Raw genomic sequence first — 22,686 nt, forward strand, 5'->3', positions numbered from 1 at the left:
ATTAATTTCTTCTATTTGTCTCTGTCCTGTAAAATTTCCTAGAAATCACTAAGTTAGTGTCCTAAGTTTAATGGTGATGCCAGAATAGAAAAATATAGCAGATTATTTACATGCTCCTCATGTTACAGCCTAGAGCAGCTGCTGTCTAAAGACTATAAACATAAAACAAAATATAGAATCATAGAACAGCTTGGGTTGGAAGGGGCATTTAAGGGTCATCTATGCCTCTCAACTCTGCAATGAACAGGGATATCTTCAACTAGAAAAGGTTGCTCAGAGCCTCGTCCAGCCTGATCTTGAACATTTCCAGGGATGGGGCATCAACTACCTCTGTGGGCAACCTGTTCCAGTGCCTCACTACCCTCATTGAAAAAAATTTCTTCTGAACAATCCAAACTCTCTCAGCCTGTCTTTATATGAGAGTGCTCCAGTTCTCTGATTGTCTTCATAGTCCTCCTTTGAACTTGCTCCAAGAGGTCCATATCCTTATGCTGGGGGCCCCAGAGCTGGATGCAGCACTCCATGTGGGGTCTCACCAGGGCAGAGCAGAAGGGCAGAATCACCTCCCTTGACTTGCTGCCCATGCTGCTTTTGATGCAGCCCAGGATACTGCTGGCTTTCTGGGCTGCAAGGGCGCATTGCCAGGTCCTCTCTAATTTTTCATCCACCAGCACCCTCAAGTCCTTCTGATCCATTCATTCCCCAGCCTGTACTGATATTGAGAGTTGCTCCAAACCAGGAGCAGGACCTTGTACTTGGCCTTGCTGAATCTCACAAGGTTCACATGGGCCAACTGGTCAAGCTTATCCAGGTCCCTCTGAATGGCATCCTGTCATTCAGGTGTGTCAACTGCACCCTCAGCTTGGTGTCACTGGCAAACTTGATGAGGCTGCATTGATCCAAGTGTCTATGTCATTAATGAAGATATTAAATAACACTGATCCCAGTACAGACCCTTGAGGGATCACTTGTCAGAGATCTCCATCTGCACATCAAGCCATTGGCCACTATCCTCTGGATGCGACAAGCCAATCAATTCCTCATCTTCTGAACCATCCACCCATCAAATGTATCTCCCTCCAATTTAGAGAGAAGAATGTTGCGGGGGACTGTGTCAAAAGCTTTACAGAATTCCACACAGATGACATCTGTAGCTGTTCACTCATCCATTGATATAGTCATTCCATCACAGAAGGCCACTGGGTTGGTCAAGAATGCCCTTCGTGAAGTCATGCTGGCTGTCTCGGGCCACCTCCCTGTCTTCCATGTGCCTTAGCAGAGCTTCTAGGAGGATCTGTTCCATGATCTTTCCAGGTATGCAGGTGAGGCTCACAGGTCAATAGTTCCCAGGGTCCTCTTTTCTATCCTTTTTAAGAATGGGTACAATGTTTCCCCTTTTCACCTGGGACTTCCCCTCACTGCCATGACTTTTCAAATATCATGGAGAATATGTCACAAAACAGGCAATAAAACTCTTTGTTTCTGCACTAAGGAAAACAACCTAAATGCAGTCCACACATTCCACTTGCTCTCAGAACTGGAATTTATCAAGTAGGAAAGTTGACAACAGAGCAGGATGAAAGGAGGAAAAGGTAGCCTTTAAAGCTCTCTGGTAAGTCCTTTACCCACATTGACAGCAACGTGTATAGTTAAAACTAAAGACTCTAAACATGCCTAAGTGGGTTTGGACAACTTACATGGTGATCAGTACTAAGGATAGGAGAAATAATTAGCCTTGCCTGATTTCTACATAATCCTCTGTACAGCGTTTGTTCCCTTCCAAGGTGAAGTTGGTGAAGCGCAGCACAATCTGTCTGTTTATTCCCACTGTGATGGTGTATATGCACTCAGTCCGGACAGGGTAGTTATTGGGGTAGTTTGGAGATGTTAGCACGCCAGTTTCGGAAGTGTAGTTGTGTGAGCAAACTTTAAAAAGAAAAGAAACAAAGATGAATTAATTTCATATGTCTGCTAAATTAACAGGAAATTTCTATTTTCAACAGGCAGAGGAGCAAACATCCTGTGTTCCTGCGCATTGTAACTCTTCCTGGACACGTCTTAACTGCTGAATGTCAACAGTATAAACTAAAACCAGAATCCAGCTGTTTCATGGGATTTCTTATATTTTAGTTGATTTTGTTCAGCTTTTACCAGAACACCGTGCCTGTAATAAATAGGCAACATAAAAGCAGTTTCAGCTGCCTAGATGGTTTTGCCCTAAACCCCAAGTAAGCAGAGAAAGGAAACTGAAAGGGATGTCTTGCTGAACACAAAAGGTAGGATTCCTGAATTTCTGAAATGCAGTGGTGATGGAAACTAAATATAGTTTCTAGCTATGAGGAGAAGCTACATTGTTTTCAAGCATTCCTCAGGATCAAACCTGGTAGAGGAGATTTTATATCTAAATATCTTTTCCCATTTTCTAGGCCATAAGTGACAATAAGTGGTATAATCCTTAGAATCTGAGGACACGACAATTTTACTTAAGGTCTTATACTTAAAGCAACTACATCAGCTGCAGTGTAGCAGTGTTTATCCTTAACTCTTAAATTGCGTAACAATTTAGGGGGGAAGGGGTTGAGCTACACTTCAGGCCCTTCATGTCTAAGGTTGGTCATTTCCATGTCTGTTCTCTATCCATTCTAACTGCTAAAACACTTTTGCTTTTAATGGTGTATTTTTAATGGTATTTTTTTGCATTCTTGGTCACCTAGAAGGCCTGTGTCGAGAACATTTTCTGTGGGATTTGTGCCGGTTTGGCCAAATTTAGAAATATATCCTCTGAGAGAAGGCAAGTCACCACCCCTCCCCCACCAGGTTCAGGAAAAATAAATTTTCCTCGAAGGAAAGTGAAGGAGATAAAAACTATTTATTTAACAAACACATGGGAAAAGGAAAATAATGCTAAATAATAAAATCTTTCACTGTGGAGAAAAAAAACCTGCGAAAGTGTCAGAGTCCTCCCTTTGGTCTCCTCGGAGCTGGGACTTGGCCCAGGACCAGGCCCTCTGTGCCCGGTGGAAAGTCCTCCTGATGTGTTCTGATATTGAAACAGTCCAGCAGAAAAGGGAGAAAATCCGAAATTCCAGGGAAGGGAAAAAAATTCAACTCTCAGTCTCTCTCTGGAGAAAAGGAAACTGAAAACTGCCAAAAGCTGACCGGGCAGCCGCAAGCCGGGCGCCTCCTCCCTCCCCTGCCGCAGCTGGAAAAACAACGCTATCTCTGTGTGACCTTGAACAAGCTGCAAACTGCTTTGAAAAAGTTTTGCTCAGGTTTTTCCTTCCCCCTCTCAGGCTCAGTTTAAAGGCATAGAAAGGCACAAAAATTAATTTCTGGGCATAGGGCAGCGATATGGGATACACATCACAAAGTCACCCCAAGATAAATACTCCCAAAGCTAGCTCTCAGACTCATGTTCCTAATTCATCATGGGGAGAAAAGAGAAACAGGACACAAAAAAGGGTCAATAATTTTCTTCCATTGGCTTGTGCTTTGGTATTGACAAGTCAAAAAGATTTTATGCACTAATTTACCTAACATCATTATCTATTAAAGTCTTTATCTTGAATTTTCATCATTTATGTGTTCCATCACAGATATGCTTTAATGTACATGTATAACAAACAGGTTAGTTCCGGTCACCATAAGAGCCTTGTACTGCTTTGTAAATTCTTACAATGCCCTGGCTGTGCTACCAGCTCCCATGGTGTTTTGTGATATGTAGGGCTTATCATCAAACCCCAGATCCTCAAGTCATATGATTTTTTGAGAGTGCTGCCTGAAGGGTTAGAATTCTGACTTAGAAATGTCACCCAAGTTTCCCTAACAAACTACTACAGAAAAAGTATTAAAAAATTAAAAAGAAAATGTGTGTATATTTATTAAGTTACTTATTTTTAAATAATTATTTCCTCCTGCTTTTGGAGGGATGGATGTCTGACTTGTGCCTACTTAATGATTAGAGCTCTTGCAATACTGCCATTACGTACTCAGAGGCTGAGACCAAGAATATCAGCTTTCAACCTGGAGAATATTAAAACTGGTGTGCTAGATAAGAACTCTTACAGCAAAATTAGCACTACAGAAGCCAGAATTTTTTTTTTATCAGTCCTTTTAATAACAATTTCCACAGAACTGTCCAGGTTCCCTCCCTCACCAAAATTTTTCTTCTTGGGAGGAACCCAGACAGAAACTTATAACCCAAGTGTGCTGTTTTAAGCTGGATGGTGTGTACTGCTTTACATTTCACTTAAAAATCTTCTTTATGAGCTAAGGGATAATAAATAGAGAAGATGGAACAGGGACTGCCATATAAATGTTAGACTTCTGGCTACAGTGAAACAAATCCAAGTATAGATGGAGTATGCTGGCTCCTATGAGGATTTAGAAAAGCATAAACAAACCCATGTTTTTTGACAGCCAACTCTTTTCTGGTAACTGGATTAATTCATGGTGTTCTACTTTCAGCAGGAGAGCTGGCACTCCCCTTTAGCACCCACCTCTCTAACAACATTTGGGGGTGTGCTTGGGCAGTAACAGACCCTTCAGTGAACATTTAGCAAAGTTAGCATGAAAAAAGTACTTTGACTCCTTTGCCAAAGTTCAGAATGCAGTCTAATACTATATGTGATTATTGTATGTCTGGAAAAAAATATTAATTCAGTTTAGTTGGAAGACTCTTATTACAGCTCATGAAAAACAGAAGGAGGCAATTGTTGAGGACAATCACACATCTTGCTTTGCCCAGTGTGTGAGGTTTTGAAAGCTATTCAATCTGCCTTCTGATTTTAGTACTGAATGTTTGCTTTTCTGAAAAAAAAATGCCATAAATGGCAGTAACCCACTGCAACAGCCAATAGCAGAGAAAAATTCCAGCTTTTGTACTATTCACTCATGCAATCATGCATAATGTAGAAAATTATATCCATGTTTTTTCCTCTAAAGAGATATCAATCAGTTGCCACAATCCTAAATAATCAAAAATCAAGAAATAGTGCAATATATAACATGGGATTTTTCTTTCAGTCTCATTGTACCAAAGGAAAACTGGGATTCCAAACAATTCACTCTTTATGTAGTACCATCCATGTTTAGGAAAGAAATGAAGAAACTATCACATGAAGTATATGCCTCTCCACAGGCAATGTGAAAGCACATCTGCACTCCAGGGCCTTCTGTTACTGCTGCTGGCAGATGCTAAGAGACTTGGTTTTTACCAAGGAGACACACAAAGGTCTTTTGTAGCATGTTAGACCCAAACTCCCTCAAAATACTGGGTAAAATGGTTCAAAAAGAATCTCTGCCTGCCTTCTGCTGATTTGCACCTAAACACACATACTGTGGAGTTGTACTCACATATACTGGCATGTACAGGCAGTACAGACTAACACCCTGACCAAACACTGCCAAGTTACAGCTGCCTAACAAGCTGTCAGATGCCAGCCAATTGAGCCTTTTTCCTGAGACTTGGGATGAGCTGAGCAGATGCCCAAGACACATATAGGACATCAGCTTTATTTTCTGTTTTAGGTCAACCTCATTCAACCATTCCCTGTACATCTCTGCACATAAATATTTGTCAACTATTAATTTCCATTCTTGTCATTGCTTGTTCAGCTGAAGACCAAAGTCAGGCATCATATTCCTAATAATTACTGGGTTCAGTCAGAAAGATGGGAATGAAGATTTCAACTTGTACTCAGCGATCAATGAAGAAGACACACAAATCCATACTACATTTTCAGGTGCACTTTTAACTTCATGGGTTCACAGAGGTTTTTCTCTTTTCTCATCCTTCTCAAACTCTGACTTCTCCAAACTGTCATTGTAGCTAACATATAATCCACAATGAAGGTATTTAAAACCAGCTTACCCATCTTGATAAATAATATCATTCACAATTCAGGATGATAATGAAGAAAATAATCTTTCACAAAAGCCAGAGAAAGACCAGGAATAAAAAGCCTATCAGGAAGGAAATCTGCTTAATCAACTTAACAAACCTTGTTAAGGTTAACTTCTCCCAGCAGAAAGAATGAAATGAAGCATCTCTAAATAAATAAACAAATTAAAAAAAAACCCCAAAACCAGGAAACCAACCAACAAAACAATGAAACACACCACCAAAACCCCAATTCAAAGTAAAACAGATGAATTCACACTTATCTGTGAAGAAGTTGAGGGAAAAAAAATAATAGCACTGAATCCAGTACTATTCCTATTGGAAAATTTTGGCCTGTATCTATCAAGACCCTGAACAAAAGTTCCAGACAAAACTAAACTCTTTCAAAGATTTCTCAATTTTTTTACATGGCTTATTTGTGATGTGGTCAGCCAAAACTGGCAGAAGACAATCCTAAAATCTACCATAACACTTACATGGCTCTTATGATATTCATCAATCTGGTAGTTGAGACCTGGACTCTTTGAAACAAATCAAAACATTACCTTGAATTCCTTGTGACTTTCCCCTTTAAATGACAGAAGGATGGTGAAGAACTAAGAATCCAAGGTACCTGTAGTTTAAGCGGGTGATACATATTTTAAAATGAGTATCATGTGGGCATGTCTGACTGAAGGATTTCCATCTGTATTGTGGCTCCATGAGCCATTCACAGCTACTAGCTGGCAGACTGCTAAAGCAATTGTTTGCACTTTATGGGCCATGGCCATGGCTGCATCTTGTGGCATTCTTTTTTTTTTTTTTTTGACAGGAAACATAGCTTTGCCTTTTATTCTTTTCAGGCTACTTTTCAAGTATTTAATATATCACAGATAAGCCATGCAAACAAAAACATTGTTTACTAAGATGCATGGAGAAGAAAATTAGTTTCATTTTGCATTAAAAAAAAATTTCACTTTTACTTATGCTTCTTTTTTAAACTCCAATTTATTTGGTGGAGGGAGGACGGGTAATCTTGTCCATGTTTTCAATAGCTCATTCTCTCTGAAATAACTCCAGGAAAAAGACTATTGAAATGTGTAATATGAACCAGAACATCTTTGAAAAGTTCTGATACTGGTTATGCTCTAGCTGGCTAAGGATACACAACTTAAAAATATGAAGGATTCTTCTTGCACAAGAAACATTATTAGAACCATATTTTCTTTAGCATAAAAAATGTAAATAAGCACCAGATGTAAAAAAAAAAAAAAATCATGGTTTTGGTAAATCTCTCAGATATTATTATGGTTAGCAATTTGCTGCCTTAGTGTAACTGGATATACATGAGATGAAGATCAGACCTAAACCTGAGATGATTGCAGGGAAGTGAAGAGTTGCTTCTCACAGCAAAATCCACATAAACATACATGTTTGCCTTCTCTCAGGCCACAGAAACTTCAAAACACTTTATTCTTAATAAAAAACTGAATTTTAGCTGTCTGATATTTTTGAAAACTTTATAGCCATGCTCGTTCTGGGACCAAAAGAAAGAAATCTTTGTAAAAAAAACCAAATCATAGTTTCAGCCTCTCTGTAAGTTCATTACTCTCACTTGCAGTAGCTATCTCCCACTTTGCCATATTTATACAAGCTGTAGTGGTTGAAATTAACAAGTGTTTACTCTAGAGATCGTTCTAAGTCAGAGTGAGAAGAAATTGACAGTTAGCCCAGATTGGCTGAAGAGTAGTGAAGATATTTATGTTCATTTTGGGAAAAGAAAATAATATGAAATTTGGATTAAGATATTACATAGTGCTAATTTCATATAAACATATGATATAATTGTTAAAAGCATTGAAGAGACAGCAGATCTGCATTTTTAAGGCATAGTTTGAAAACATTGCAGGGACAGCATTGATGCAGTTTGAACTCCACACGACACATATTGCACTACTACACACTACATCAATGGATGAGTGAACAGCTACAGATGTCATCTGTGTGGAATTCTGTAAAGCTTTTGACACAGTGCTTTGGCTGAAAGATGAGAAAAGCCAACCACCATGGTGGTGGTAAAGGAGGGGAATACTAAAGAGAGGAGGCAGGACAGCATTGAAGTGACTAACAGAATCACAGAAACAGATATGGTTACAACAGAGACAGAAATATAGATTAATGTTGAATAAAGAATACTTTGATCTTGATGGACTGTGAGAAAAGTAGTTATAAGAATATTTAGGAAGGAATCAATCCACCCACGGAATAGTAATCTGAGGCGAATTAAAAGGAAAAAATATCACATTAAAAAGCAACAATGGTATTTACAGAAGATTTAGTTTGCAGTTGCAAACAAAGGCTAAAAAAAGACTTTATAAGGATGATAATTTCACAATTTCTCACTATTAAGAATTCAGATTTCAAACTACAGAGTTTTCTTGGAAAGATTTTTAAAAGTAGAACTTGGTTTTTTTGCCTATTACTTTCTAAGAAACAGAAATTTCCTCCTTGAAATAGCTCTCATTAAATCTTAATTGTTTGCACTGCCTTTTTGGTTTCCATGTTAGATAACTCAAATATAAATTAAGGCAGCTGAGAAAATGGTTTATTTGGACTTGTAAGTTTTCTGGTAGTGAATAAAACCACAGTGGCAAAATCTGTACTGGTCCTGCCTATACACATACTTGAGAGACAAAATAATAGACAATTTTCCCAAGATGTCACCAAGAAAGCAGTTAGGAATTGCAAATTTTGCTGCTTTTAAACAGGTTGAATAAATTCAGGAATTAGAAAAAATAAAGAAACTAAGAGCAAACAACGAACAGCCATTGGTAGCTTATGGCTGCATAGATGAGTACTATGAATTTCTGGTATTCATCCAATAAATCCCTTGTAGGCTGCACTCACACACAGAAACTACATAAGAACTGGTTAATGATGGATAACAAACATCCTAGCTACAAATGCATTCTCATTTTTACCTTTTTTTCCCTTGTGACTCTGCTTCTTCTGTGGTTTAGTTCTGCTAGGCAGACCCTGTACCTCTACCTTCCATAGCACTAACTGCCATGTCTAGTCGTTTCTTGAACACATCCAGGGATGGTGACTCCACCACCTCCCTGAGCAGTCCATTCCAATGCTTAACCACCCTTTCAGTGAAACAAATCCTCCTAATGTCCAAAGGAGAAGAGAACGGAGAGAATGAGCAGTCATTCTTCCTTTACCTCACTGATGTAAGCCTTGGCCCTTTAGAAAATACTTAAAAAAGGGATTTAATGCATAACAGCAGCCTTGAACTCTGGTAGAGACAGAAATGTTGCACTCTGTTGTAATGAAAAAATCACTTGTGCGTTCAGGTTATTCTGCTGCTTTATCAAATTTCATCCTAATTGACCTTTCTCTTCCCACCATCAATATTGAACCTTACAGGGACTGAATTAATTTTTTATGGCACCCAAGAGTCTCCCATTTAAGTGAGTGTCCATGATCACTAAGTTTGCTAGATCACATATACTCAGCTCAGAATGGACAAAGAAAATTCAGAAAATACTTTTCCTAAATAATTCATGCAGTTCTGCCATGTCAGCTCTTACTGACTTCTTAAAGAAAGCAACAATGCTGCTTACAGAAATTGCTTTCCGTTTTTCTAGGGAGTAAAAAGCTTTTGAATAAAGCAGAATGAATAAGAAGGAGTAGAAGAGGCACCAGGAAGTCTTCTGGCAACACAGAAAATAATGTTTCTGTTTCTTGTAGTGGTTATTTACAGTGACAGCTGAAAACATTTAATTTGCATAATGAACAGACTGACATATTACCTTTGGATGCATTCAGGGAGATATAATTAGCTGAGAAGCCCTCAGATGCAACGCTGTGATCTGTCATGAAGGACAACGTCATCATATTGCCACCACTAGTGAGAGATGGTGGAATTGATCTTCCACAGTACCTGCAGCAAAAAGATACCCCAAATTGAATGGCAGTACTTTATAAAGCATCTGTATCACTGGAAGAGAATCCAGCTTTCCCAGAAGTTTGAATAGCTACGCATACACAATTCTCTCCTTTGGATGATACAGATCCCAGGCATATACCCTGTATCAGGGGACTAAATAGCACACTACATGTACAAGGGTACAAATCTAAAGTGTGGAAAAATCAGAGAAGAAACTCTGACTTTCATCAAGTTGTCAAATTCCTATTGAATTTATGCTATGCTGTACCTACAACATACTCTGTTATTTTGTAGGAGTCAGAGTGGCTGGCCAAACACTAAGATTGCAAAATGCTCTCCATTATGAGAGTCATTTGCTCCTTATTTTCCAAAATGCTGCCATGTCAGCCAACTATTTTACAGTCTATAGCTGCAGCTGGATACTGTTCCCGAGTAATTCAAATGTTCTTGAATTCTAGCAAGGAAACCCTGTGTATACACCAATTGGAGAAGTGGAATAAAAGAAAATATTCTTCCCAGAGATAAAATCATGTATCAGGAGAAAGTGAAAACTAAATCCCATAAAATGGAGGTTGTGGTCTAGTTTTTGTGGAGATCCAAATGTACAGCCTTTTAAGTAATCTTTCTTTCACTTCAGCAAGTCTTTAAAATCATGTCTTTTCTGGGCAGAGATGTATTGATGCTTTTCAACTTATTTTCCATAAATCAAAATGTTAACGAAGAGGGACAAAACCAGCTATTGAAACCTGTCCTTAAAAGAGCTATCCTTTTGACACACCCTAGTTTCTCCCAGTATATTATTTATTAAATGTGCTCCTTGTTCCATGTTTAAGGAAAGCAAGCTACTTTTGCTATCTTAGAAGAGAAATTGCTGCTATTGTTTCTGTGATAAAGAGAAAATAATCTATACACAAAACTTAAGGAAGCAAATTGAGTATCAAGACCTACAGAACAGTGCTCACTCCACAGTAATTCAGGTCTGTAGGCTAATGGACATATTCACCTTCCCAATTTTTGCACAGTGCTGTTGTCATATATTTCAAGGTAATCTTTTCTGCAACCATAATCAAACGCCAAGTTAAATGAAGTGAATGTCAGGCGGATAAGGTAGCCGGGTTGAACGTTGATAATCCAGGTACAGTTAATCCCATGTGGGTAGACATGTGGATAACCAGGACTTGTAATGGTTCCTGACGGTCCAGTGAGAGTCTCTCCACATACTGCAGAGATTTAAAACATTAGGTTAAATGATATATTTATAAAAAAAGAGTTAGACACTTATACAATTGGTTACTTTTCTTTCTGAAATTTCATAGTCTTTCTTCCTTGATTCATACTACACTAACTGATTCAGAGTTTATCTCCCATTACACCATCATAAAACTTGATTGCCAATTGTTCTCATTTTGCGGGAACATTTGGAAAGTCCCAGAACTCTACACGGAAAACAGCAAAACAATTCTTACCTGTATCTAATGGCCAGTACTGAGCTCTGAAGCCAAGGTTGGTAAGTGAGGAAGCTCTGAATTTGATATAGAGATTGCTCCGTGTGGATTGCACTCTAGAGGGTACAGCTGTACCACAGTATTTCTCCAAAACAGGAGAGTCTCCATTGTTGCCATCTCTGACCTGAAGAACAGTGTATTCAAAATATCCTATAGAAATTTTTTTTACATTCAAGTATTAAGCATAAAGTAATTCATAAGAACGATATAAAAGAGATCCTTAGTAAGTCAACCCCACCCTTTCTTCAGTGTGGTTTCTACTACAGGCACATAAAATACAATCTTATGCCTATCAGAGAAGAACTGTCCCACCAAAATCATGTCAGATGGAGAAAAGATGAGATCTTACACCCTCAGCAGTAAGTGGCACATAAACCTCCCAAACCAGGCCTATCTGTTTAAAGACACCTGATACTTGTCTCCGATTATCAAAGCAGTCATACCATCTTTGAAGAACCAAGAAAAGCTTTGGGATCCCATTATGAACCTGGAAAAGCTTTTGTGACTGCTGGAAGTAGTGCTCGCCTGTCAAGAGCTTCTACTTTGGTGAAGATGAGTATTAGAAGGAACTTGCAGATCCATATCTACTATTCATAGTATATGTGTGTTATTCTTTACCTCGATGTAGTCCGAATCACAAGTGGTTGTGTTTCGAATGTCAAAGTCGATAAAGTTAAGAATCACCACTTTGGTGTCTGGCTGGGAGATGATCCACTCACAGGTCTTTGGGTGAGGGGATATCCTGGGGTAATAAGGTGAATGTATTGTGCCTGCTCCAGACAAGGAACCTCCACAGGCTGCCAAGAGACACCAAGAAACAGTACTTGTGATGAATGACTTCAAGGTATGTATCATAATGATGATGTATGATGTGTATCAAATAACACCATGAAATTAGGAAAAAAGCAACCCTAAACCCCTTTCTTATTGCAGCAGCTACTTCAGACCACTCAAGTAGTATTAAGAACATACTTAAAAGTACAAATTATTATAGGTATAGCATAAACATACTTGTACAGAAGACCAAACTGTGCCTATGAAAACTAATGGATTTGACTCATCTGTTTCACAGACACAGGCTTGTCAGTGGTTAATAACTAAAAGACAGGCAAAATGAAAGTAAAAAGATTTAGGCAGAACTGAAGCTATAATATCTTTTGTATGTCAGCAGCAAGTGATACATCATTAGTAGAATCACAGAATATTCTGAGTTGGAAGGGACTCACAAGGAAGATCAAGTCCAACTCAAATGAATGGCTCATATGAGGAACGAACCCACAACCTTGCTGTTATTAGCACCATGCTCTAACCATCTGAGCTAATCTCATGATCAGAAGCAGTGAAGGGCATGTTTCCAAGCATTGTAGCAGTGCCTACAGCAGACCTACTGAAGACATCTTTTAAAATAAATTAATTACTCTATTTTGTTCTTTCTTTTGAAGTTCGTGTCTAACCTATTATATGAATAAGACAGCACAGAAATGACTGAAAGTGTCCAAATTACAGATAAATTCACTGTGCAAGTGACCAGTTCTTCTTACCAACTTGATAAACAGCCCTGAAGCTAGTTCTTTGCACAGAAGCATCAGACTTGAATTTGATCCAGAGACCATTGCTGGTAGAAGTGATTGGAGACATGAGTGTATTATGACAGATTTTTCTAATAAGAGGAGACATCTCATTGTCACCATCTCGAACCTAGTCATCAAAAAGAAGAAAGAAAAGTGTTAAATCATAAAAGCATTGGGATCTGATATCCAGATAAAATTATAATCTCACAAGAGATACTACATAACAAAAGGAGTAACTGTTTTACATATTTATAAGAGGGGCATCACAGTAATTGGCCCAACCACAGGACTTATGAGAGCTCAAAGTAACAGTCATGAATAGCACAGAAGACACAAACACATGCTGCTGTCATTAGGATGAAACAGATCTTCTCTATGAACCACAGTTTTAGCACTATTTGGGCCTATGTTGCCAAAAGTGACACCTTTAGTAGGAAAGACAGGTGGGGTTCTCACCAATGATAGCTGTGAAATTTTTGCCAGCACTAAAATCTGCTGAGGAAAAAAAGGGTATTTTTGATTTTCTTGCTCTGGCCGTGAAGTTTCCAGTGATTTTTCAATGGCACTTCTCCAGAACAAGCATCTGTCCCATCACACCCATACCTCAATGCAGGCACACAGCTCACTAAAAGGAGATGCAACTCTAGCAGTAAAGAGGCACACTGACGTCTTTTCACTCCTCTGTCTGAAGGGTTCAGTGCATGATAATGGCAATGAAGCTATATCAGGGAATCCAGCTTTTACCTTCTGCACTGCCTTTCTACTCACCTCAATCAATTTGCTAATCAAAGGAGAAATGCATCTTACATATTTTCCCTAAAGTTGATTATAAATCCTTATTATCAAGGGGAGTAGATGGGAAAGAGGTATTTGTACCTCAAAACTTCAGACCCTGAATCCATAGTACATGACTAAGAATAGCTATATCCAGGAATCCAGGCAGAGCCCTGGTATATCTCTGAGGTATCCATTTCATTCCAGGTGGGCAAAAACCTGAGGTCCAAAAGACAGGACCTCTGTTCTTTGCCCAAGCAAAAAATGCAATTTTTGTCCCAAAGATTCTCCTGAAAACCAAACAACTCTTTTCTGCTGTAAAAGTGGTGGTAGTTCATGTAGATGGAACTGCTTTTAAATGCATCTATGTGCTGTCAAACACAAAATATCATTCCAGTGAATTCACTGGCAAAGCAGGGACATCCAGCTTTCAGGTTCCCTCTCATCACCAGTTCTTTCTTCCTCAGCTGTACTCATCCATGGGCTGGGAGAGAAGGTAAGGAACCCTCATGGCTGCCCTGGTGAGCAGGCAGTGGCTGGCCTGCTTGCCCAGCTTTGTAGTCTCAACCTGGTGAGATGGCCTTCTGACTAACAGATATTTCCAGTTTCCCTGGAATTTTAGTTTAAGGTGGCAGAGTTATTCTGGATTTACAGCAGAGCAGCTGACATCAGAATTTGTGCCAAAATATTTAGTAAATCTTTGGAAAGCAGTGAAATCTTCCAGAACTGTAATTCACAGGAATTTACATATTTTTCTTGAGCTGACTCTTCTTACATTTTTGGTTTATAAAGTCCAGTGAGTAGTGATAAAAATAACAGGTTCTCTAAACCATGTGAGTAACATCTTCTATTGCCAGTTAGAAGGCTGGTATGGAAAAGGAGCTGCCTTAGCTAACATCTTACCTCTGCATCACCATGTCACAGACTTTCTCAAGTAAGTTTTATTGTCTCTATTTTCTTGTTGAAGATGCCTTCCTTAGTAAGAAAGTAAACATCTCTCGTTGAGCAAGTGCTGTGAGATGTGTCTGGTCCCTGTGGAAAGTCTACAGATTTCCTGGTATAGCCAGGGAATGGAATAATCTACACCTTTCCAAAGTGACAAAAGAGTTGTTGGAGAGTGACTTTTAAAGTGACGTAAACACCCAAAAGCTATCTCCCTAGATGAACTTCAGTATAAAACCCAGTGGGACAGTATTTTAGAAAAGCACACGAGAAAAATCAGGCCTTGATAACGGAGCACAGTACGTTGGTTTTACTGACTGTCCCCGCCAGAAAATGTTGGTCCCATTTCTCTGCTCTGGGCTGAGCCACAGAGTAAGAGGGCAGAAAGAAGTGGAGGGCAGAAGCATAGGGAAACTAAAGGGCTTGTGACTGATCAGCAAGCAGTGAGGTAAATGCCTTGCTGAACTAATACAAACCGATGGCATTCAACAGAAATGGTTTTGTTTCTCTGGCTGCTGTGAATTTCGCTGCTGCTTTGCCAGCAATTAGGCAAGAGGAGTAGCAGGCCAAACAAACAAAAGCTGTCTGTTTTCATTAAACACACTTCCCCTCTCATTTCAGAAACTAATTACACTTTGTTCCAACACAGGTCTTTGAATCACAGGAGGAGAGAAGGGAACGATGTCAGCACAATAACATCTTTTAAAAATAGACTAACAGCACAGAGCTCACAGGGGCCTGTTCCTCACTGGTCAGGATGAGATTAAACACAAAACCAAATCTGTTCTGCCACTGAGCTGCATGGCTGGCAGTGCTGGACCCTGCTCTGGGGCCACAGGGATGGCTCCCGCCTGTTTCAGCTGCGGTGGCACCTTTGCAAATCAACCACTGACTGCTCCCATTTTGTTTTCCTTCTGTTTAGCTCTGCACAGCACAGGCACTGTTTTACACAGACAGCAGTACCCGGCAGCCGTCCCATGTGGGATGAGGTGTTTATGAGAGTATAGAGAAATACAGGCTGGGTATAACAGCAGAGGCCTTGAGACACGGCAAGTTGGGGCAGGACACAGAGGAGAACACAGACAGGGTGATAGGAGAAGGTGCACGGGCCACCAACAGAGAGAGCTTGTCAGGCTCTGAGGGCACCACCACGACTCACTGGGGCCAGCCTTGTCTCCACCTGGGCCCCTCACCCTGCCACAGTCCAGGACCACGTGGGGGCTGTCAGTCCCTGCCTCAGCCATGGGTTCTGCTGAGCCAGGTTCCCCCGTGTGCCCCACATCCCGGTCTGCCTCAGTCCATGCCCATCCCCAGGCAGGTGCCCACGGCCCAGGGCTGCCCTGCTCCCTGGCCAGGGCGGTGGGACAGGCCCTGCCCCTGGCCTGCACAGCACCGTGCCAGACCTCACCTGTGGCCAGCTCCAGTGGGGCAGACTGGCAGCTGGGCAAAACTGGGCTTAAACACAACAAAGAAAATGAAAACATGGTATCTCATGTAGTTAAAAGGTGCCCTACAGCTGTAAATTTGTATGTAACACGAAGTTGCAGACCAATGAAGAGAGAGGTAGGAGTAAAAGCAAACATAAAAGTAACCTCAAGTGGATTTCCGTTAGTGCTAACATTAGTACTGCATTAATATTACATTTTCCATATAGAAACATTCTAACTGTACTATTTTACTTTCTTTTCCAGTTAGATTTAGACTAATAACAATTCTTGAATTAGATCATAAGATTTCAGTTATGGCAACAATAAACTCCTGGCTTTACATATGTATATAGAATAATAGAATCACTAAGGTTGGAAAGGACCTAACCTCTAAATCTATCTCTAAGTCCAACTGTAAACCGAGCTTGGCCAAGCCCACCACTAAATCATGTCCCTAAGTGCCACTTCTACACATCATTTAAATACCTCCAGGAATGGTAATTCAACCACTTCCCTGGTGTGTGTATAAATATTTATATGGTGTGTTTCCTTTTACTGTCAGAACAAGATCTTCCATATAACACTATGACTCCAGAAAATGCTGTGTAGTGGCTATGGCATTAAATCTATTTTTCTTGCAGTTGACATGCATATACCAGATGTCCAAACTGCCCCTTAATCATGTACAGACTATTAAGAATTAGTGTTAAGCTAGACAGATTTTCTCATTCTCTTATCTTTGCTTCACTCCAAATGCACCATCCTGCTCTTTCAGCTCCTGTGACTTTTGGACCCTAGTAAATTCAAATACTTAGTGGTTTGATTAACACCTGTTTCTGCAGTGGCCCTTGGGACAGAAGTTATACATGCTCTGGTACACACACATGCAATCAAACTTTCATATCAACTGATTAAGTGAGTCACCTCTATGTAATTTGCTGAACAACCGCTATGACTCTCCAGCTCAATATGGGTGAAATTGAGGAATACTTTTTCGTCCTCTGGCTGTCGGATAATGTAGATACATTGTTGGCTGTTGATATAAGGGTTAGGCCAGAAAGGAGATGTGATAACCCCTTCACTCTCAGTGAAATTTCCTCCACAACTTGGATCTGCTATATTAAGAAAAAAAAGAAAAATTGAGATATTCATAAGTACAGTAACTCCTTTTGAGGCTGCCTCTGTACAATATCTGCAAATCAAAAAGAATTACTATATTATAAAAGAGCAAGTGTTAATTACATCCCTTAGTGTGTTGTTGGCTCTATCTCAAGAATGTCACAGAACAACCTTTAATCCTGAGTATTTTACTTACCAGGAGATGTTGTATAGAGAATATGGAAACCTTTATCAGTAACTAAGTCATCAGAGTGAAAGTGAATCCATGCATATGGACCAGTGGTTTGGAGTGGTGGTGGAGATCCAGTGCTGCAGTATTTACCAAGGACAGGGTCTTGTGGAAGAAGACCATCTCGAATCTAGACAGAATGATAGATCAACATTTGGGATTACCAGATGAGTGCCAGTTGTGAACAGTACCAACACTTCTTAAGCTATCTTGGAGGCCCCAGAGGTATTGTGGATGGTGGGTGGAGGGAAAGCTCATAGGAAGTTCCTCCAAACACACAGGAACCAAGAAACAGATCCACCAGCATAGCTGTGATGCTGCTGCTGGGAGTCATCAAGAGTTCTGTGAAAGAAAGTATCAGGAGATCTACTGTTGAACTGTTTTCTTGAAATCATGCTCTTTGATTGCACACAACATGGAATTGCAAACTGCCTTCTCATTTCCATGCAAAGGTATTGGTGTATTCTGTAAGTATTACGTCACACTTGACAAAAAGCCCTAAGTTCATACATCAAGTCAGGGACTGCTGTGCGAGCTATGATATGAATCTATTAGTCTTAGATCCTTTTCCTGAATAGTTTCCCGTAGGCTCATGAATTCTCTGTGGGCTGACATTTGACAAGGAGTTTGGAGACTGAACTTTGTAAGAAAGTGAAAGCTTCCCATAAAGTATTTGGCCTGAATCCCATCCTTTTTGTCACAGGACTTCCACCGACTTCAGTGAAGCAGGTTTTCATCCCCTTTCTGTCATATTGTCTCTGATTGTGCATGGATGGCTGGAATACGTAAATAAAAAGGAGCATTTCAACCCAGGATTAGATTTTCAAACAGTGCCCTTCTGTACATAAAAAAGTTTTGGAATATCTTGTTTTGCAATAACATATCCACAAAATGTTGTCATAATTCACAATCACGCTTTACCTCTAAATAGTCATAGCTGCAGTTTTCATGGTGTTCTAGGCTCAGTGTGCCAAAAGCAAATGTGATGAGGAGGCCAGGACTGGTTGAGATGGTCCAGAAACAATCTCTGTTTACAGGATAGTTACCAGGATATCCTGGAGAGCTTATCGAGCCATAAGTACCTGTCAGCTCACCACCACATTCTAACAGAAAGAGACAAGGAAGATCAACGTCTTTATCACCACATGTTGGGTCAGAAGATGAATTGTCCTGTAGTGTCAAAACTAGTGCCCACTTTGAGGTCAGAATGAATTAAAAAACAAAGACCGAGACAAAGAAACCAGCAAGTTTCTTCTTTCTTTAAATTTTGCAGTTAATTCTGCAACTCAATTTTAAAAGGAGAACTCCAAATACTTCCTGATTTGCACAGTAAAAGGAAGATTCTTTCCCAGTTGTGATGAATATGTCTTAAGAAGAATAATCAGAAGCACTGTGTTTGGATTGGATTTACAAAATTAATCTGAATTTCTGTACTTTGTAAATAGGCTCCATTTTTTTATTCTATCACAAGACTATTTCCATTAAAAAGAAAAAAAAGGAAAATTTAATTACAGGTAAGGCTGTTTTATATACCTGTAATAAAATAACATCAGTGCAACAGTTGGGAATGGGAGAGGTAAGTCATGTGTTACACCTCAGGAATAGCTAGTTTAATCACATCTATACTGCTCTCCTTGCTTTTATTTTTTTAGTGCTATGTTTTCCCAAAAAATACCTGCCTTCACTTTTCAGTACTCATTTTTGTCTATTAGTAATTATCAATCTAATAATGACAATTGAAAAAAAAAAACCCACCAACAATCATATTAAAGGCATTTCAAGAAATATTTATAGAAATAAGGAAATGGCACTTTTTTACTCTATGGTTCATTCAAGACACAACCTAATGCACGATTTTGTTTCTAGATAATACACAGAACACCGAAGTGACCCTGATGTTACGTGAGATGGTTTGAAGTTTACCTTTGTAAATGCATTGCCAGGTCATCTGGAACAATCACCCAAGCAGCATTACCAAGAATTCAGGCACAAATGTACAACAAATCATACCAAAAAGCTCACACATTCTTTTCAATCCAATTCTCTACAATCTATCATGTTTGGAACATTTAGGCACTTGTAAATTGCAAGTGGCAAAACAAGCCATTAACTTGCTTGCTTGAAGTACTAGACACTTTTGTGAGAAGAGAACTGACCAGATAGATGAATGGCATCCCCAGGAACACACTCTCTTTGGGGGATTCCTCACAGGAGGTGTAAAGCAGCCTTTAAAAAGAGCAGAAAGCTATTCATGCAGAGGCCTAGAGCTAGAGCTTGAAAATATCTTCAAGTGATATATATGTCTACATTTCAGCCTCACTCCCTTGTAAAATACTGTCCTTCTGCTCCTAATTGTTCCTAATCAAAGGAAAGAAGTAATTCATTTTACTCCAAAACCATGAAGATGTTTGGCATTTCATCAACTTACCAGGATGCTGGGATTCCCAATGAACAGTAAAACCTCTGGTAATGGTGTGGTTTGAGTATAACCAAAAATACAGAGAGTTGTGGGAACTGAAAAGCTCTGCAGGACCTGGGAAGCCACAGTATTTTCCCAGCATGTGCATTGATGCTGAAGGCCCATCATGGATTTGAAGGAATTCCGAGTTACACTCATTACTTGTCTCCAGATGGAAGAACGGGAAAGTAACATGCAGAATCTAATAGAAGTAAGAAAACAAGAAATATCTTTTTTCCATCTGCTGAGACACTGTCTATGCAGAAACTTTATAGAGCAGATATATGTATTCATGCAACTGTGAGAATAGATGAGGTTTAGAGCCATTATGTCATTTCCTGAAATGTTCCATGACAGAAGAGAGTATTAAAGAATCTTAAGAGTCAAAACGAAAGAGAGAAGATAGACAGATAGATAAGAATTTAGGCAGTGAAGTTTTCTGGAAGGAGCATTATTTCTGTAAATTAATAATTGGGACCATTTGTCTATGTGTGTTATATGTGTGAAATATGTATATGTAAATCTCAAGCCATGTGAAAATCTTGAAATACAGCATAAAATACCTTATTCCAGGTTTCCCATGGCAGTTTTTTCATCAGATAATTAGCATTTTTCATCCCTGCTGTAGTTGAAAGTATTGTAATGGGAGTTAAAAGATTCAATGATCTTGTTTTGCACATATAAAATCAGTGTCTCTAAAGCCTGTTCTGGATACTTAGTGACATACACAGCTCTAAGTTTGTTCAGATTCTTCATTGATGTGCTTTAATATGCTCAGCTGAAGACAGTAGTGGCTTCCAGGCTTAAGGCTGAATATATGTCACATAGATATATATATGTAATGCTGTATAAACCACTGTTAAGCACTGGTTTTTAAAATGACTTAATTAATTCCACAAAACGTCAAAAATACATCAAATATTTAGATTCCAAGTAAGAAATTTCATGCTGAAGTATGAAGTAACATATTTTGTAGTTGTTATTTATAACACAAGTGGAATTGTTAGTTGCAGATGAGGAGCAGAATATATATTTGTGTGCAACATTTAAAAATTAACCCTTGAAAAAAAACCAAATGCTGTTATTGTTATTACACAAAGCCACTGACTACAAATTAAGCATTCAACATTTCTGCAGTCAGAGATCAGAAACATGAAATTGTTTTGGGGTCACAGAATCACAGAATAGTCTGAGCTGGAAGGGAGCTAGAAGAATCATCAAGTTCAACTCTTAAGTGAATGGCCCATATGGGGATCAAACCCACAGCCTTGATGTCGTTAGCACCAGGCTCTGACCAACTCACCTAGCTCATGAACCACCTGTGGAGCCCAGCAGAGCAGAGCTTTTCTCATGCAGCTATACACAGATCACATTCTAAAGCAATGTAGAACAGTTCCCTTCTCTAGCTAGAGGTAAGGAAATAAAATCTAACCCTCAGCTGCTTAGGAAAAGCCTGGAAAATCTAACCCAAGCAAATCCTTAGGCTAAGGAGCCTGAAGGCTTGGAAGGATCTGAAACTTATTCTTTTGAAAAGCTATTTATTCTGAGGGGATTGGATCATAACATTGGAACACGTGTAGCATGAAGATAGTCATGTTTGCTCTGATAAACTGAGGGGTCCTGCAGACTGAGGGTTTCTTTAATGTGAACTCTATTTTACCTTGTTGGGATTAGTTTGAATAACCCAAGCACAGCTGACCCCACTGCTGTACCACTGGCTGTTTGGGTTGTTAGGGTAACTGAAAGTCCCACTCAAGCCTGAGAGGTGCCCTCCACAAACTGCAGAAAGAGAGAGAAAATTAAACACATTAATTTTGTGCTATTACTGTACAGAGTAAAACCTGACTTTTTTTTTGCATAGCTTTTGCTTCTTAAACATTTAAAGCAACGCTGAAAAGTACTTCTATAAAAGGCTCTTCAGGATTTCCTCTTGAGTGGAATGACATCTCAAAAAAAAGCAAATTCCCTGAAAGAAAAACAGTTCCTGGAAAAAGAACAAAGAATATCAGTTGGAACATGTGGATACTGCCAAAAGCTATTGATTGTGTCTCATGATAGTGTTCATACACTGCTTTGCTTCCAGTAGGGTACCTCCAGATTGAATGTCTAAATTTTCCCCTACAATCAAATAACATTTTGCATTTTGAAGTTAAAATTATGTAAAATTCTTTTTCTCAGTAATGGTACATCATAGAAGTTATCCTCAAGAGGTTTTATTGTCCCATTTATCCTTTTTGGTCAGATTCCTGGGCCTGATAATTCCTCTCATGATATACCATGGTCTCTTCTCTCACTGAATCATTCAATGCATGGGAACTGAGAGCCCCCAGGCAGCAACACCAAACAGCTACAGAAAAATATAATAAAGCAACCAAAATATAATGCACATATAGCTACAGTGTGCACCAAGCAGCGGTAGTTTAACATTGAACTGATTCTAAAGAAATAGCCAGTTCTCACCATACTGTTTTATTTCAAGAGTGGTAAAAACAACATAATTTTATTTGAAATATCCATCTAAAACATCTCACCTTTTTTCAACCAGATTCAAAATTATCATGTAATAAAATACATGCTTTTTTCATTTATTAGAAACTAAAAGAACAGGTGGTACAGTATGATTCCTTACTGCATAAAAACTGGCTTTCTATCCCTTTATTATGAATGGCTAAAAATAAAAATTTTTCCCATGTGGACTTAATAATAAGACATTACTAGTTAGATACTTCAGGAAAATATAAAAAAGCCCAAAATAGTTCTAAAATAGAGCAGCTTTCACAGGGGATCAGTGGAAGCTTTACATTCTCTATTACATTAAAATTTAATTT

General features: G+C 39.1%; 1 protein-coding gene across 1 annotated transcript in view; it reads right to left on the reverse strand.

Annotated features, from left to right (window-relative positions):
• CUBN (cubilin) overlaps positions 1-22,686 on the reverse strand; it is a 143,648-nt gene that overhangs the window by 106,001 nt on the left and 14,961 nt on the right. The window contains exons 13-23 of the mRNA XM_032113394.1: positions 21,519-21,637; positions 19,829-20,060; positions 18,322-18,503; positions 17,368-17,530; positions 16,977-17,167; positions 12,880-13,036; positions 11,957-12,135; positions 11,300-11,462; positions 10,837-11,053; positions 9,697-9,827; positions 1,740-1,926 (exon numbers count right to left, since the gene is read on the reverse strand). Of these exons, the coding sequence (XP_031969285.1) occupies positions 1,740-1,926; positions 9,697-9,827; positions 10,837-11,053; positions 11,300-11,462; positions 11,957-12,135; positions 12,880-13,036; positions 16,977-17,167; positions 17,368-17,530; positions 18,322-18,503; positions 19,829-20,060; positions 21,519-21,637 (1,921 nt within the window). The remainder of the gene's footprint in view (positions 1-1,739; positions 1,927-9,696; positions 9,828-10,836; positions 11,054-11,299; positions 11,463-11,956; positions 12,136-12,879; positions 13,037-16,976; positions 17,168-17,367; positions 17,531-18,321; positions 18,504-19,828; positions 20,061-21,518; positions 21,638-22,686) is intronic.

The sequence above is a fragment of the Corvus moneduloides genome, chromosome 1, assembly GCF_009650955.1.
Source record: "Corvus moneduloides isolate bCorMon1 chromosome 1, bCorMon1.pri, whole genome shotgun sequence".
Lineage (NCBI taxonomy): Eukaryota > Metazoa > Chordata > Aves > Passeriformes > Corvidae > Corvus > Corvus moneduloides.